This window comes from Pelophylax lessonae (assembly GCF_965119305.1).
Source record: "Pelophylax lessonae genome assembly, chromosome: 2".
Taxonomy (NCBI): domain Eukaryota; kingdom Metazoa; phylum Chordata; class Amphibia; order Anura; family Ranidae; genus Pelophylax; species Pelophylax lessonae.
Genome location: NC_138769.1, coordinates 586,612,005 through 586,628,780, shown reverse-complemented (window position 1 = coordinate 586,628,780; position 16,776 = coordinate 586,612,005). Strand labels below are relative to the sequence as shown.

The 16,776-nt window shown below is 43.9% G+C and overlaps 1 protein-coding gene across 1 annotated transcript in view; it reads left to right on the top strand.

Moving 5' to 3' along the window:
- The window catches only part of SCN8A (sodium voltage-gated channel alpha subunit 8), a 328,265-nt gene that overhangs the window by 88,266 nt on the left and 223,223 nt on the right, over nt 1-16,776 (top strand). Inside the window, exon 2 of the mRNA XM_082244781.1 lies at nt 6,831-7,161. Within this exon, the coding sequence (XP_082100907.1) occupies nt 6,886-7,161 (276 nt within the window). The 5' untranslated portion in view covers nt 6,831-6,885. The remainder of the gene's footprint in view (nt 1-6,830; nt 7,162-16,776) is intronic.

Below are 16,776 nucleotides of genomic sequence, written 5' to 3'. Positions count from 1 at the left end.
AGTCTGTGGCCAAAACACTGCAAGCTGGGCCAGTTGTTGTCTTTAAGGGCTTTTATGATGTTGGTGCCACTATCAGTTGTCATGCAGACGAGTCGTTCCTCCGAAAGTCCCCAGGAGCTGAGAGCGTCTTTTAAGCCATGGGCAATTATGTCACCAGTGTGGTTGTCGGGGAAATATGCTGTCTGAAGGCAGATGCTGTGCAGAGTCCAACTAGTGTTGATGTAGTGAACCGTCAGACTCAGATATGGCTGAATCGTCCGGCTGGACCACAGGTCCGTTGTGGCTGAGTAAAACTGCATCTCCTCCAGCTCACTGCGGATCTTTTCCCGAGTTGTATTGTACAGGTGAGGCAGCGCTACATCGGCAAAATACTTGCGACTGAGGACCACGTACCTCGCATCTAATACTTTCAGCATGTGATTAAAGCCTCGCTTTTCGACAGAATAAATTGGCAGCATGTCCGTGGCAATATAAAACGTGATCGCCTCTGTTATCGCTTTCCATCGCGCTCCGTTCTTATCATAAGGCACACAGTTTGTAAAGCTCTCAGGAAGTGTAGTTTGCTTTTTAGCAGGTGTGCTAGAGGAGCCGTTTTCGCTACGGAGCCGGCTGCACTTCTCCCATTCTTCGCGATGTTTATTCCTCAGGTGCTGGAAAATATTTGTTGTACTGCTGCTTCCAGTAGCAACAGCCTTGAAACATATTTTGCAGCAAGGCTTCGTCTGTGTATTCTCTGCTGCATCAAAACCAAACCAGTTCCAAATTACGGAATTACCTGTGCCTTTCTTTGGAAGTAGTTCTCTCACTTCTCTGCTAGTACTACACGCTGCCATGTTGTTTTGACTGTGTTCTTTTAATAGACAGTAAAAGAAGACAGGGTTACGCGGGGCGGGGGCTGGCTCATATCGCGCTGAGCGGGGAGGAGAGCTCACACCTGTGTGGAGGACTGAAGAGAAGCGCTGTACATGTGTGGCTAGTCTCTGTACCTATCACAGCCCCTGGCCTGTACAGACGCACCGCCCGCTTCCTCTCCCGGCAGCTGACGTCATGTCTAGGCCTGGCGGTGGCCGCTGATTGGCTCGTTCCTCATAGACTCCCAGGCCTGGCTGTGCAGTGTGCAGCGGACTAGGAGCTGGCTGGAGCCCAGGGTGTGTGTGTACTGTCGGTTACGCGGGGCGGGGGCTGGCTGCACAAGGACGAAACGCGTAAAAAACTATTGTGGGAAAAAACTTGAGTTTGCAAAATAAAAATTGTTTTACACTAAAAAATCGATAAATCGATTAGATCGATTTTTTGCCCAGCACTACTCCAGGGGTGAAAAACTTCTGAATGCCAGACCATCCAATATCTAATGCTGATATATCAGGATTTATTCAGATATTCAGTACGACTGTATCTTGTTAGGAAACAACTGTATCTCACCGTCTCAACTGCACTAAAACTCTTCAACCCCAGCTTCTTCCGTACCTCAGTAGCACAGCCATGATCTGATTTTAATGTTTATAGCTTCTCCAGCTGAAATCCTCTTCAATGTTAGCCAAGACTGTGCAGTGGGCCCTCAGGGTTTTATAGCGCCATCTTCCAAGTATCACCAACTGAGGGAAATGCCCCGTACAAAGCAAATTTGGATATAAACAGAGGCAGGTGAAGCTACAAGAAACAGTAATTACAGTACAGTACAGAGAGTATTCATACCCCTTGAAATGCTCCACATTTTGTCAGGTTACCACCAAAAACCTAAATGTATTTTATTGGGATTGTTTTTGATAGACCAACACAAAGTGGTACATAATTGTGAAATGGAAGGAAAACAATAAATGTTTTTCAACATTTTTACAAATAGATATCTGAAAAGTGTGGTGTGCATTTGTGTTCAGCCCCCCTGAGTCAATACTTTGTAGAACCACCTTTCGCCGCAATTACAGCTGCAAAACTTTTTGGGGATGTCTCTACCAGCTTTGCATCTCTAGAGTGAAATTTTTGCCCGTTCAGTTTTCAAGTTCAAGTTCAAATTTCCATTGTAACTGGCTGTATGTTTAGGGTTGTTTTCCTGCAGGAAGTCTCAAGTCTTTTACAGGTTTTATTCTAAGATTGCCCTGTATTTGGCTCCATCTATCTTCCCATCAACTCTGACCAGCTTCCCTGACCCTGCTGAAAAAAAAGCATCCCCATTCCATGATGCTGCCACCACTGTGTTTCATGGTGGGGATGGTGTGTTCAGGGTAATGTGCAGTGTTAGTTTTCCGCCACACATAGCATTTTGCTTTTAGGCCACAAAGTTCAATTTTGGTCTCATCTTACCAAAGCACCTTCTTCCACCTTCTTCCACATGTTTGCTATGTCCCCCAAGTGACTTCTCCCAAACAACAAACAGGACTTCTTTGGCTTTCTTTCAAGAATGGCTTTCTTCTTGCCACTCTTGCATAAAGACTAGATTTGTGTAGTGCACGACAAATAGTTGTCCTGTGGACAGATTCTCCCACCTGAGCTGTGGATTGCTGCAGCTCCTTTCAGGGTTGGGCCTCTTGGCTGCTTCTCTGATTAATGCTTTCCTTTCCCGGCCTGTCAGTTTAGGTGGACGGCCATGTCTTGGTAGGTTTGCATATCTGGTGTGTTCCTTGGCCTTCATGATGCTGTTTGTTCACTAAGATTTTCTAACAAACCTCTGAGGGCTTCACAGTACAGCTGTATTCACACTGAAATTACATTACTCACAGGTGGACTCTATTTACTAATTGGGTGACTTCTTAAGGCAATTGGTTCCACTAGATTTTAATAAGGGGTATTAGAGTAAAGGGGGCTGAATACAAATGCACGCCACACTTTTCAGATATTTATTTGTAAAAAATGTTTGAAAATCATTTATCATTTTCCTTCCACTTCACAATTATGTTCCACTTTGTGTTGGTCTATCACATAAAATCCCAATAAAATGCATTTGTTTTTTTTTTTAATAATATGACAAAATGTGGAACATTTCCGGGAGTAGGAATACTTTTCAAGTACAGGTTACTACCTCGCCCTAAAAAATTGGCACTATACATCGCACCAAGGGGTCCCCCTCTCTCTCTCTCTTTTTGTATTCTGAGGCACTCGGGAAGAGGAGAGATCGCGGTGAGGGAACCCCAGGATTCCATATTGGTCCCTATTGATATACAGGTTGTATAATGGCCGGGTGCGACACCTAGTGGCTACATTGGTGTTTGCAACCCGTGCTCTCCTTTCTTCTTCATCAACACCTGTTTTTTCATTCCTCTACCAGAGAGGACTCACTACTTTAGTTTATTTTTTTCACCTGTATATATGTGAAGTTTCACATCACTTTTTGATCACAGCACGTTATAAAATAACAAGTTATTATTTTACAGTCATTCTTTCAATAAAATCAGCACTTTTTGTTTATATGTTATTTATGTAAAACTTCCACAATTTATCACTGTAACACACAATATTAATTTAAATAAAAGCACTGGGTTTGGTTTTCTTTTCAAGTTTTTTCTGGCACTAACACTTATGAATGGTAAGTGTTGCAATATCTAACCCGTTATCACCCAGCATATGAGCACTTTATAAAAATAATATTCATCATATTAGACACGCTAGCACTTTATATCAAACACTATTTATTTGACACATCAGCACTTTAAAGGTAGCGCCGGTTTCAACCTCTTTTACTTTTTTATCATGTTCCACTTTGTGTTGGTCTATCACATAAAATCCCAATAAAATGCATTTACGTTTTTTTTTTAATAATATGACAAAATGTGGAACATTTCCGGGAGTAGGAATACTTTTCAAGTACAGGTTACTTGTTTTTCAATACTATGGCACTTTTGGCATTAGCTGCAAGTACCATTGTATAATTGATAGTAAAATTGCAGTTGTACTTTAACCATTTCCAGCCCGCCCTATGGGCAATTGATGGCAGCAAGGCGGTTACATTATCCTGACCCGCCGTCATATGTCGTTGTGCAGGATAATGGGCTCTGCGCGCCCCCTCACTCTGACACACCGCATCTACGATCTTGGTAAAGAGCCTACTGATGTATTCTCTTTACCCTGTGACCAGCTGTGTCCAATCACAGCTGGTCACATAGTAAATGGGAAGAGCCGTTGATCGGCTTTCCTCAGTTCATGCCTGACAGGCACGAGTAGAGGAGAGCCCATCTGGGGTTCTCCTGACGGGGGGGGGGGGGTCTGCATTGGTAATCAGAGCATTGATTACCAGTGCAGACCCTTGGGGGGTGCCACTAGAGCCACCAGGGATGCCCACCCGTGGCTACCAGAGATGCCCACCCATGACCACCAGGGATGGCAATCAGGGCTCAGGGAGCCTGCCAGTGGTGCCCTCCCCATCAGTGCTGCCCACCATTGCCATTTATCAGTGCTGCCCACCAGTGTCCATCATTGCCATCTACCAGTGCCACCCACCAGTGCCCATTATTGCCCATCAATGCCACCTATCAGTGCCCGCCAGTGCTGCATATCAGTGCTACCTATTAGTGTCACATATCAGTGCCCATCAGTGCTGCATATTAGTGCCACCCCATCAGTGCCTCATCAGTGCCTGTCAGTGCAGCCTCATCAGTGCAGGAAAAAGCGTATCTATTTTCAAAATTTTATAACCTAAACAAAAAACTTTTTTTCCCCCAAAGTTTTAGGTCTTTGGCAAAAAAGAAAAAACCTTTTTGTGATCAAATGCCACCAAAAGAAAGCTATATTTGTCGGAAAAAATTACATAAATTTGTTTTAGGTAAAGTGTTGCATGACCGCGCAATTCAAAATGCAACAGCGCTAAAAGCGGAAATTTGGCCTGGGCAGGAAGAGGGTGTAACTTCCCTATACTTAAGTGGTTAAATACCTTGTCATTGTGAACATACATCTTTGACTAATTTGGTACAGGGCTACTATCAGCAGAAGATTCTAGAACAGCCTCGGGGGGGGGGGGGGCTATATAAGGAGGGTTCTGTTACAGCGGGGCTCATTTGCCTCAGAAGGCACAGCTGTGGTGTTCCCCATCCCTCCCTCCCTTTATGTCACGGCTGTTATTATGTGGTGGGTCACCTTTGTCGCATTTGGGGCATTTTTTTATTAATTTATAAAGTATTTTGCTATGATTGGTTTTTTAAGTTGGGAGTTATGAAATTCTGCTGATTTATATATTGATTCAGCCTGAGCCATAGTGACTAGGTTGTCAAAGTGTTTTCATGTTTTATTGATAAAAATTTTAAACCAATAATAAACAGCCGCAGCCAATTTATTGCCGAAAGAACTATGGGTCTGCTATTTTTTGCTGACCACTCACACTAATACTACTGCGGCAGGTTGACTCCCCTGGGTCCAGCGACGTAGACCTACGTCGCTGGACTCCTAGTGATCTCAGCGGCATGTGCGCGCTGCCGGAGGCTCGCTCCCACTGTGTCTAAACACAGCGGGAGTCGGGCCGGAGGAGGAGAGGCAGCGATTGCCGCCTCTCTTCCCCGATCGTCGGGGAAAGTGTGAGAAGATCCACCTGCTTGTGTAAACAAAGCAAGCGGATCCTCTCTGTGACATAACTGAACCTGCGATCTGTGTCTGTGTCACAGAACCCCCTCCCCCACACATGTCACTAAGCATAAGGCATACATTTAACCCCTTGATCACCAACAGTGTTAACCCCTTCCCTGCCAGTGTCATTATTACAGTAACAGTGCATATTTTTATCACCGATTACTGTAGTAATGTCACTGGTACCCCCAAAAGTGTCAAAAATGTCAGTTAGGGGTCCAATCTGTCCGCCGCAATGTCGCAGTCCCGCAAAAAATCGCAGATCGCCGCCATTACTAGTAAAAAAACAAAAAAACTATAAAAATGACATAAATCTTTCCTGTAGTTAGTAAACGCGATAACTTTTGCGCAAACCAATCAAAATAGACTTATTATTTTTTTTTTTTTTTTTTTCACCAAAAATATGTAGCAGAAAACAAATTGGCCTAAAATGTTAAACAATTTAGATTTTTACATTTTTTTGGGGAATTTTTTTTTAAAATCGCACAGGTGATCAAATACCCCCAAAAGAAAGCTCTATTGGTGGGAAAAAAGGACGTATATTTTTGTTTGGGTACAGTGTCGCACGACTGCGCAATTGTCTTCTAAAGTAACGCAGTGCCGAATCGCAAAATAGGGCCTGGTCAAATTTTGGGGATTTATAGTGGATAAAAATACGCTCATTGAGAATCTTTTTTGTTAAATACGTGTAGCTAAATACATTTTGGCCTAAATATATGACAAAAATGTAATATATTGGATATTTTTTAAATGTCAATTTTTCGCAAAATTTTCTCTTTTTTTATTAATATCACAAAAAATAAAAAGCGCAGAGGTGATCAAATACCACTAAAAGAAAGCTCTGTTTGTGGGGAAAAAAAAGGACATATATTTTGTTTGGGTACAGCATTGCATGACTGCGCAATTGTCAGTTAAAATCACGCAGTGCCAAGTTGAAAAAAGTGGCCTGGTCATTCAGCAGCCAAATGTTCCGGGGCTAAAGTGGTTAAGTGTGTTTTAAAGGTTAATGAAAAAATTCCTGCCTACTACCCCATGGTTCTGGGCATACTGATGTCTCATGTTATCATTGATTGCGCGTGTAATCACTTCTGTAAGGCCCTATATGAAGTGTCTAACCCATAATTCTCTTCCTAAGTAGGTGAGACCTTCCGCCCACAACTCTAGATTTTTGCTGATCGATTGATATGAGCTATAATTGTTGAAGCATAGCCTGTTATGTACATTGTTGTTTATGCTGAAAAATCTACCTTCTTACATTTTCTTCCTTTTTTTTTCCTCTTCAGAGTTTGACTGTCGTGGGTGCTATTTAAAAAAAAGAAGTTGCTGCAGGATGAAAAGATGGCAGCTCCGCTTATGGCACCACCTGGTCCTGACAGCTTCAAAGCATTTACTCGTGAATCGCTGGCTGCCATTGAAAAACGTATAGCAGAGGAGAAGAAAAAAAAGCCACCAAAGCCAGACAGTAGCCACAGAGACGATGATGAAGAAAATAAACCTTCACCAAACTCTGACCTGGAAGCAGGAAAAAGTTTGCCGTTTATCTACGGCGATGTTAATCCGAAACTTCTTGCTGTGCCAATCGAAGACTTAGACCCTTTTTATTTAAACCAGAAAGTGAGTCCAAGGGAATTAATTCAATGGGATTACAGGTCCAGATGATTAGGATGCTTACATTTGGCATCTAAAAAAGGCAGTTAGAACCAAGTAGGGCTATAACGGAAGGTACAACATGTAGAACCCTTTGCTTTTCAGGAGCAGTATTGCAACTGCAGTGGATGAATGGAGTAAATTATTAAGGATGAGCGTCATTTTGTGGAAGCAGGATGATGGAAATGATGCATGAGATGCTGGTATTATTCATGTGCTGGGTATTTTTTCTTATATGCACACAGTGCACTCTGTGCAGTTTTTCTGCAGAATTGTAATATTGTGAATTGACATGAAAAAATTAAATGTATACTTGGGGGTTGGGCTAATGTTTTCACCGTTTTAATATCTGTCACATAAAAAAGGGGAGGGAAAACAGATTAATGAGCAAAGACTATAAGTGCATTGAGAACTACATAAGTTGAACTATAAGTTCATCGTTCACTGCTACTGGCCTGAACAGAGAAAAGGGCATTATGGTACCCTATGATTTGTTCATTTTCTCTGTCCAGCCAGGCAACTGTGTGTACAGCAAATATGACTTCATGGGGAACTTTTACTTTGAATGCGTATCTATGTCACTGTCTGTTTCTTAATAATGACTTCACTTTTATTAAACTTGTAACATAGAAAAGTTAGGTCAGATAGTGTCAGTGTAAGGCCGTTTTCACACTTGTGTGACTTGGGATTGCAAAGTCGCACCCTATGATTTCCTATGAGTACCGTTCATATCTGTGTGACTTTAAGTCGCAGTGACTTCAAAGTAGAGCTGCGCGATTAATCGTAACAGAATCGAGATCGCGATTCACTCCCCCTGACGATCTTAACATGACACTTGCTCGATTCTTTACATTGCTGTGAGGGAGCAGCTGTCAAAAAAAAAAAAAAAAAGCCTCCCGCAAAAGCCTATCAGCATTAGTCTCCCACTGAACTGTAAACACAAATAATTACATTGTATCTTTTCTTTCCCTCTGCCGGAGGAAGGAAGTTTAACCTCTTAAAGTCTAAACATTTTTCCTACACTTGTTGCTTGCAAGTTAAATCAGTTTATTTTTCCTAGAAAAGTAGTTAGAACCCCCAAACATTTATATATATATTTCTCTATCGCTCATTGACAGACGTAGTCCTCGGTGATACAGCACCTTCGGGTTATGTTGCCTCCACAGGAGCAGGACTAGACAGGAAATTAAAATGCTCTGGCCACACCCTAGGGGCAGTCCCAGAGGGTATATCCTCTCTCTCTCTCTGCCTCAGCAAATCAGTTATTTTCTGTCTAGTTAGGAGTAAGGACCTAGATACCTTGTTGGGATCTTCGGTCCTGGCAAGATTTTTTTCTTAAAAAGATTTTTTAGACAGCCTTTTTCTCCAGTGTTCCTGTGAGATCTTCAAGCAAGAAGGCTGAACTGGGCGACGGGCTGGATGTTGAGATCCGGTGGTCACCCCAGTTCAGCCTACGAGCGCGTGCAGGCCATAGCTCCGCGCTGGGTCGGCCGCGACAAAGTCCCATTAAGGGACTGACCCCGCGAGTTAAACGTCTCGCTGAAACGCCAAAGACCATGAGTCACGGCGTCCGTATTGGTCGACAGCCCTCCCGCCCCGGTGGAGAGGGGTACTGTCAGGAGTTGGTGCCCGCCTGGTTCCGGTATGGTAAGTAGTATGTTCCCCCTTTTCCCCCTGACGGGTCTTGTGGTGAACGCGGGCCCCTCTCTGTATGGTAAGATAGAGTCCCCCTCTATCCTATAACATGGCACAGATCCCCCTACTTTGAGTGTGATTTTATGTGCAAAAAGCCAGGAGGCTTGGTTTGGGAGCTAACAATCTAATTGTATACATGTTTAAAAGATTGTAATCAGTGGCAGTCTGGGAATCTTACTGTGATAAGAATAAGGTACCTACCAGTCAGAAGCCACGGACATGTAGACTGCCTTCCTAGTCAAATCTCCAGCTATAGCAGGCCTTCCGAACGGCCATGAGGTCCGCCAGGGCCGGTACCGTCAACCACGCCAAAAATCCCCATGCAGAGATAGTGTTGTGTGCCCTGCAGCACACCGCTATTCGGTACAGGCCGCCGCCATTTTTTTTGCTGGATTGCACGAGCCGCCATTTTGGCGTAGCCTCGTGTCTCCATCATGGGGGCGGCCATGTTTGAGGTGATCCAAACACCTCGTGGAGCTAGGGGAGGCGCCGGAAGGTGTGCAGAGGGGCGGAGCCGCCTCCTTTCTTCCTGGGCAGCCAGCCAAAAGACTTCCTGTTTGTCAAGACAGCGCTGTAACCTGTTGCAGTTAAACTCTGAGCATCAAGTGGTGAGCCTGGGGGTCTATCTCTCCCTCTCTCTCTCGATCGATAGGGATCCCTAGCAGGTAACACTAAGGGGCTTTTGTGGCGCTGGGGGTCTGAAAAAAAAAAAAAAATTTTTATTTTTGAATTATATTATCCGGGAAGTTACTGGAATAATCATGGACCCTGCCACACAAATTCCCCCACCTGTTTCCCTCGAGGGGGCCACGGGACCCGCCGGTGCACAGAGTGTAGAGGCATTTACAGCAATTTTGGAGTCTATGGTGGCTCGGGTGGAGGCGGCCTGTCAGGGACGAGGGTCAAGGAAGCGACCCCCGCCTACCCCTATATTATCTGACACCTCTGACTCAGATTCAGAGATGGTCACTGCAGTTGCAGGTCCCTCTGCAAGGGCTGTTACCTCAGGTAAAGCTCCCTCAGACAGTGAGGAGGACGTTTCTTCTCCCGCTATAATTCAGGAAGAAGCATTGGTGGACGCACTAGTTGTGGCAGTGCAGGAAACCTTAAAACTTGAGGTTTTACCGGCAGAAGCAACTGATACAGAGATTCCTTTTGGTACTAACAAGCCCATAAAAACGGTGAAGGTTTTTCCTGTACCCAAGTGTTTTGGTAATAAGATTAAAGGAGAATGGGAGCATTCTAAACGTACCTTTACTATTTCCAAGCGTATTGCTAGACGCTATCCGTTTGAGGAATCCATCATTAAGAAATGGACGGTACCACCAGTGGTGGATCCACCTATTTCCAGGCTGAATAAAGCCACGGTTATCCCAGTGGAGGACACTTCGTCCTTTAAGGATCCGGTGGATCGAAAGATGGAAGCAGAGTCCCGCACTATCTTCTCTCTGATAGGGTCAGCATTTAGACCAGTAATTGTTATTGGTCTAGTTTCCCAGACACTTACGGAATGGGCGAGATTGGTACGCCAAGACCTTAGGGGAAAAGATATTCCCCAGGAAACATCTGATTTGATGGAACAGATTATACAAGGGCTACAGTTTATCTGTGACGCAGCCTTGGACACTACTCCCCTATTAGGGCATGCATCTATGTCAGCGGTAATCCTCAGACGTGTGCTGTGGTTAAAATGCTGGTCAGCTGACCTAGGTTCCAAAAAGACCTTGACGAATCTCCCCTTTCAGGGGAATCGTCTATTTGGGGCCACCCTAGATGAAATCATTAAGGATGCCACTGGGGGCAAGAGCACTTTTTTTGCCACAGGCTGCTAAAGCTAAGGGACCTCACAACAAGCGAGGACCTTTCTTTACCGCCCATAAAGGGCGCCCGGCTGGTACTAGCGGGAAAGGCAAGACTCCTCCAGGAGGGTTCAAGAAAGGCTGGTCGGACAAACAGAGGACCAACTCAGCCAAACCCGAAGCAAAGGAGTACACAGCCTGAAGGTGCGCCCCCACCCGGTTTGAGGGTGGGGGGGAAGTTTTCACCGGTATTCAGGACATTAGATCGAGCATCAACTACTACTACCGGTGCGATTCTTCCCTTCCAACATTTAAGTACTACAGGGAGCGGTAGTCACCGTTCCCTGAATAGATCTTTTCCTTTACCTTTTCCTAAGATTAGTCTCAATTCCCCGCAGGAATCGACCAGACAGGCCAAGAAGCCTCTAGCCGGGTGACTTCGGTCCCTGAGGTTCAACCAGAAAAGATCACCCTTCCTGATAGCAATCAGGTATCTGATAAATGTGTGGGAACAGAAAACGACCAGACTTTCTCGGATGGTCGGGGCCAGATAGCTCTAGGGACGCCTGGTTCAGATCCAGTCAGCGCCAGTGGTCCTAGAAATTCTAGGCTGGCCTCGTCAAGCCGGCCTGGCCGACTTGGACAGGCTAGTCGCAGACGTTCCGTGGGAACTTCGTCTCAGGGAGTGTCTGTGGTCTCAAGGACCAATTTACCATTGTGCTTTACAGTCGCTGGTTTTAATGGCCTGGCCATTGAGACCCAAGTACTGAAGGACAGAGGTTTGTCAGCTTCAGTCATTCCTACCCTTATTAAAGCAAGGAAAGCGACTTCCAGCAAGGTCTATTATCACACATGGAAGACTTATATTGCGTGGTGCGAATCTTTAGGATTTCCTCCACGTACCTATTCGGTGACTCGAATATTGGCTTTTTTGCAACAAGGGGTTGAGCAGAAGCTAGCCTTGAGCACCATCAAGGGTCAAGTTTCAGCATTAGCAATCTTCTTTCAGAAACCTTTAGCTACCAAGTCCTTGGTGCGGAATTTCATCCAGGGGGTGCGGCACCTGGCTCCACCAGTCTGCGCGCCCTTACCGCCCTGGGATCTTAATTTAGTTTTGTCGGTTCTACAGAAACCTCCCTTTGAAAACATCAGGGAGATTCCCTTGTTTATTTTATCCCAGAAGGTGGCCTTCTTGGTGGCTATCACTTCTGCTCGCAGGGTGTCAGAACTGGCTGCATTATCATGCCAGTCCCCATACCTAGTGATTCATAGGGATAAGGTAGTACTTCATCCTAAGCCATCCTTTCTTCCTAAGGTGGTTTCAGATTTTCATCTGAATGAAGATATTGTACTACCTTCCTTGTGTCCTCAGCCCAAGCATCATCGGGAACATGCGTTGCATTCCTTGGATGTGGTTCGGGCAATCAGAGTATACCTGAAAGCTACGGAATCATTCCGTAAGACGGATTCACTTTTTGTGATCACGGATGGCCCCAGAAAGGGTTTGCCTGCATCTGCCGCGACCATTGCCAAATGGATTAGACAGACGGTGGTACAGGCTTATTCTATTAAGGGTCAGAGTCCTCCGTTCCCTGTTAGGGCGCACTCCACTCGAGCGCTCAGTACTTCCTGGGCCTTTCGCCATCAGGCGTCAGTGGTCCAGGTATGTAAGGCGGCCACCTGGTCGTCGGTACATACCTTTACAAAATTCTATAAAATTGATGTGACGGCATCGGCGGATGCCTCATTTGGCCGCAAGGTTTTGCAGGCCGCAATTTGAGGAGACCGGTGGTCTACCTCGAGAGTTTTTTTTTTCTGTTTGAAAAATTTCTTTTTTGTTGAGTCTCATCATTTAGGATGAGCATTGTAAACTGCTAGTTGGCACCGGTTGGGCCTTCTAGATTGGGATTTGATTTCCATTTTCCCACCCCTCATTTGTGATACTGCTCTGGGACGTCCCGAAGGTGCTGTATCACCGAGGACTACGTCTGTCAATAAGCGATAGAGAAAAATGGATTTTTGTAAAATCTTACCGTAAAATCCTTTTCTCTTAGCTCATTGACAGACGTAGTCCCCGCCCCTCTGTTTTGGAGTTGGGTTGGGTTAAAATCTCTAAAGACTGCTTTTTGACATAACTGATTTGCTGAGGCTGAGAGAGAGAGAGAGGATATACCCTCTGGGACTGCCCCTAGGGTGTGGCCAGAGCATTTTAATTTCCTGTCTAGTCCTGCTCCTGTGGAGGCAACATAACCCGAAGGTGCTGTATCACCGAGGACTACGTCTGTCAATGAGCTAAGAGAAAAGGATTTTACGGTAAGATTTTACAAAAATCCATTTTTTTTTTTAGCAGAGACCCTGCAGAATAAAATGGTGATTGTTGTAAATTTTTATGTCACACTGTATTTGCGCAGCAGTCTTTCAAACGCAATTAATACACTTTAATGAATAAAAAAAGAAAAAAAAAGAAAACAAAACCGTAAAGTTATCCCAATTTTTTTTATAATGTAAAAGATGTTACACAGAGAATCATGAGAGAATCGCGATATTTATTCCAAGCAAAAAAATTGTGATTCTCATTTTGGCCAGAATCGTGCAGCTCTACTTCAAAGTAGTCCCTGCACTATGTTGGTCCGACTTTGATGCGTTTTGAGGCCCATAGCCCTGAAGATTACACAGAAATTTCTTCATGTCCAGTCAAAATTGTGGCAAATACGCACAGCTTTTAGGTCGCACAAGTGTGAAAGGGGCCTTAATGTTGCCTTACAAACTATATTGGAATGAACTGTAACTGAAGTAATTGTACTGCTTACATCACCAGTGCTATAGAATTCAACTTTGAAACTACAGCCATTATTGCCTTACATGCCAAGAAAACCAAAGGGTCAATAGGTAAAAAAAAAAACAATGTAACAATGGCAATATGGGACCCTCCAAGGCAGGTCACTGTCTTCTAAGGCCCCTTTCACACATGGGAGTCAGTTGTCGGACTCCGTTTTTCTCAGCAGGGAATCGATCTGCCGATCCCCGGCTGAGCTGACGGATGGCAGCTCTGTCTCCGCTCTGTGTTCGGAGACGGAGCTGTCAGGTCCCAGCTGTTCTCTATGGGGGGATCATAGATTCCGATCCGCTGGACGAATGGAAAATAGGGTTTCCATCCATCCATCCAGATTTGACAGACCGGATCGGATGTCAGTGGACATGTCTCCACTGACATCCGATGCCCCATAGAGATGCATGGGGCATCCGTTCAGATCCGCCTGAAAAACTGATAGGCGGATCTGAACGGTCCGCTAGCGTGAAAGGGGCCTAAGAGTTGTGCCAAAGTTTTTACTCAACAAAGTAACTGAAGCCATTGACAACATGAGATTTTAGCATTGTCCAGCAGGACAGTCAGGAGGCCATGCAGACAGTAGGCTGTTTCTAAGATACAGACACCTGATGGGCTAAAATTATGTGCCTAGAATTCAGGAAGTTTTGCTTGAATATTTTGTGGACAATCTGTATAACATGCTGCAGTTATATGGTTTTAACAACACAGTTCTCTACAGTGGAAATGCCTTTATTGAAAAACTTGAAGGGTTATGTTACATATTTTGCTATGCGATTCAGTTATTTTTATATGCTTCTATGCTTTTGCTATTAGCTGAAGAGCTAGCAATAACTTTATCAAAGATCCTGGCTGCAGAAAATAAGTTGATTTGCTACTTCAATAAAGTCCCCCCACGTACTGTTTTTAGAGGTACATTGTTTCCTGATAACCCTGATATTTATTAGGTGGGTTATCTGATGGTGTTTCAAGTCTCTAAGTTGTATGACAGTAGCTGTCCAACACTATAGTATAGCTGTCCAACTCTATAGTAAATAAAGGTCATAAACTTCTTTAGGGCTTGTATAGTTATGGAAATGTAGCATGCATCCAGGTGCATTTCGGTTGCTTTTTTTTTTTTTTTTTTCTTTGTGAACTCCATCTGCGTTCCTTCACATGTGTATTTGACATGTAGTTGATCTCTTTTCAGGTTGCATCAAGCTGAATATGAACTGTGAAAATTAAGCTGGAGATTGTATAGCTGTAATGGTGTAATTTGGTGTGGTACTCTTCACAGTAATGCACTACTTTATTATAATGGACACTAGAGAATAATGCTTTGCCATGGTTTTCCAGTTTTTAGAACAGCTGATTTTTAAATGGTGCCAACTATTTTTAGACCAAATGCTGATAAACAAACAGACCTCTATCCAGAACTGATATTTTATTAATTCACAAATAAAATGCTCTGTGTTTAACAGACCAAAAGGGAGTAAATAAGAGAAGTTCACTGCCAGGGTTTGAATACACACACTTTGGTTCACACTTGTGCGATGCGGGAAGGCTGCGAATTCGCAGCCTGTTCCCGCATCGCAAACGCACCCCTGGCAGGTTACGCTGCCATATGCGATACACAGGGGGTGTCAATGAAATGTTAACGACACTCCCAGTTTGATCGCATATTGCAGTGCGATCTGACAGTTCGCACAGGATCGGAGAGCACAAGTGTGAACCACTGTGCGATCCGATCCTGATGCGGCTGAAAAAAAAAGGGTCATGTGCGTGTTTGGTGCGGATACAGTGCGAATTCAGCCATACAAAGTGTATGGCTGAATTCGCATCCGCACCTCGGATCGCATGTAATGAAGGAGCAGTGCGCTCCAAATTACATGCGATCGGCGCACTCGCAGGAATGTGAACCGGCCCTAAAGCAGTATTAAGCCCAAAAGTAAACATTTTTTCTTTTGCAGTTTACCAATTCTTAGATGTGATGGCTGCATTCGTTTTTTCTTTTTAGGATTTATTGTCTTTATTTTCACCTAGTAAGTCTGTTGACTCTCAAGAGAACAAGCTCTCCTGCAAATGCAGCAGTTAGAGTGTTGAAACAAACCTCTTACTGGCAGGGGTGCTTACAAGGATCCACTATTATTTATTCATGTAAAACCTTTATTCCAAAATAAAAAAAACACTTCTGTAACTAGTTATAAAGTGTGAGCTGTAGTTTGCTCTTCAATTTGTTTGCATCTAAATCTGCTTGTCCATCTAACACACCCCTCACTCTAGACTGCTGCTTTTCAAAGGTGCCCTTGTGCTCCTTCATCCGGAGAAGGGGCAGTCTAATACGGGACGTATGTTACTGGCTGGATCAGCAGGTAAAAACACAGGAGGAAAAAAGCCTAAATAAAAGTTAATGCAGCCAACACATCTAAGGTTTGTTAAGCTGCAATATATTACATTTTTGGTTTTGGGTTTAATATTTTACTTTGTTTGGCACAGGAGCAGATCTGAGAAGGATAAGAAGATAGGCAATGATTCTTTCAACAAAAATCCATCCATAACTAAAATAACCTAAGGTGCTAGGAAATGTAGTGGTCACAGTATATCCAGATACAGTACTGTGCAAAAGTTTTCGGCAGGTGTGAAGAAATGCTGTGAAGTAAGAATGCTTTCAAAAATATATATTTTAGTTTTTTTTTTTTTAATCAATTTGCAAAATGCATTGTTAAGAAAACAAAAAAACAGAATGCAAAGTGAGCAAACAGAAGAAACCTTTAAATCAAATCAATGTTTGATATGACAACCCTTTGGCTTCAAACCCGCATACATTTTTACACATGCACAATTTTTACACTTGAACAAAGTCAGGCAACATTGAGGACCATAGACGTAGTGGTCAGCCAAGGAAACTTAATACAGTAGATGAAAGACACATCATGCTAACTTCCCTTTGATATTGGAAGATGTCCAGAAGTGCCATCAGCACAGAACTGGCGGAAACGTGTTGGACGCAGGTACACCCATCTACTGCCTGCAGAAATCTGACCAGAAGTGGTATTTGGTATGGAAACAAGGCTAAGTGGTGTACCTATGAATGAACATGGGAACTGGAGTGCAGAGAAATGGCAGCAGGTGCTCTGGACTGACGAGTCAAAATTTAAAATATTTAGCAAGAGGCAGTTTATTCGCTGAAGGGCTGGAGAGTTGTTCAATAATGAGTGTCTGCAGGCAACATTGATGCATGGTGGAGGGTCCTTGCAAATGGGCCACATTTCTGCAAATGGA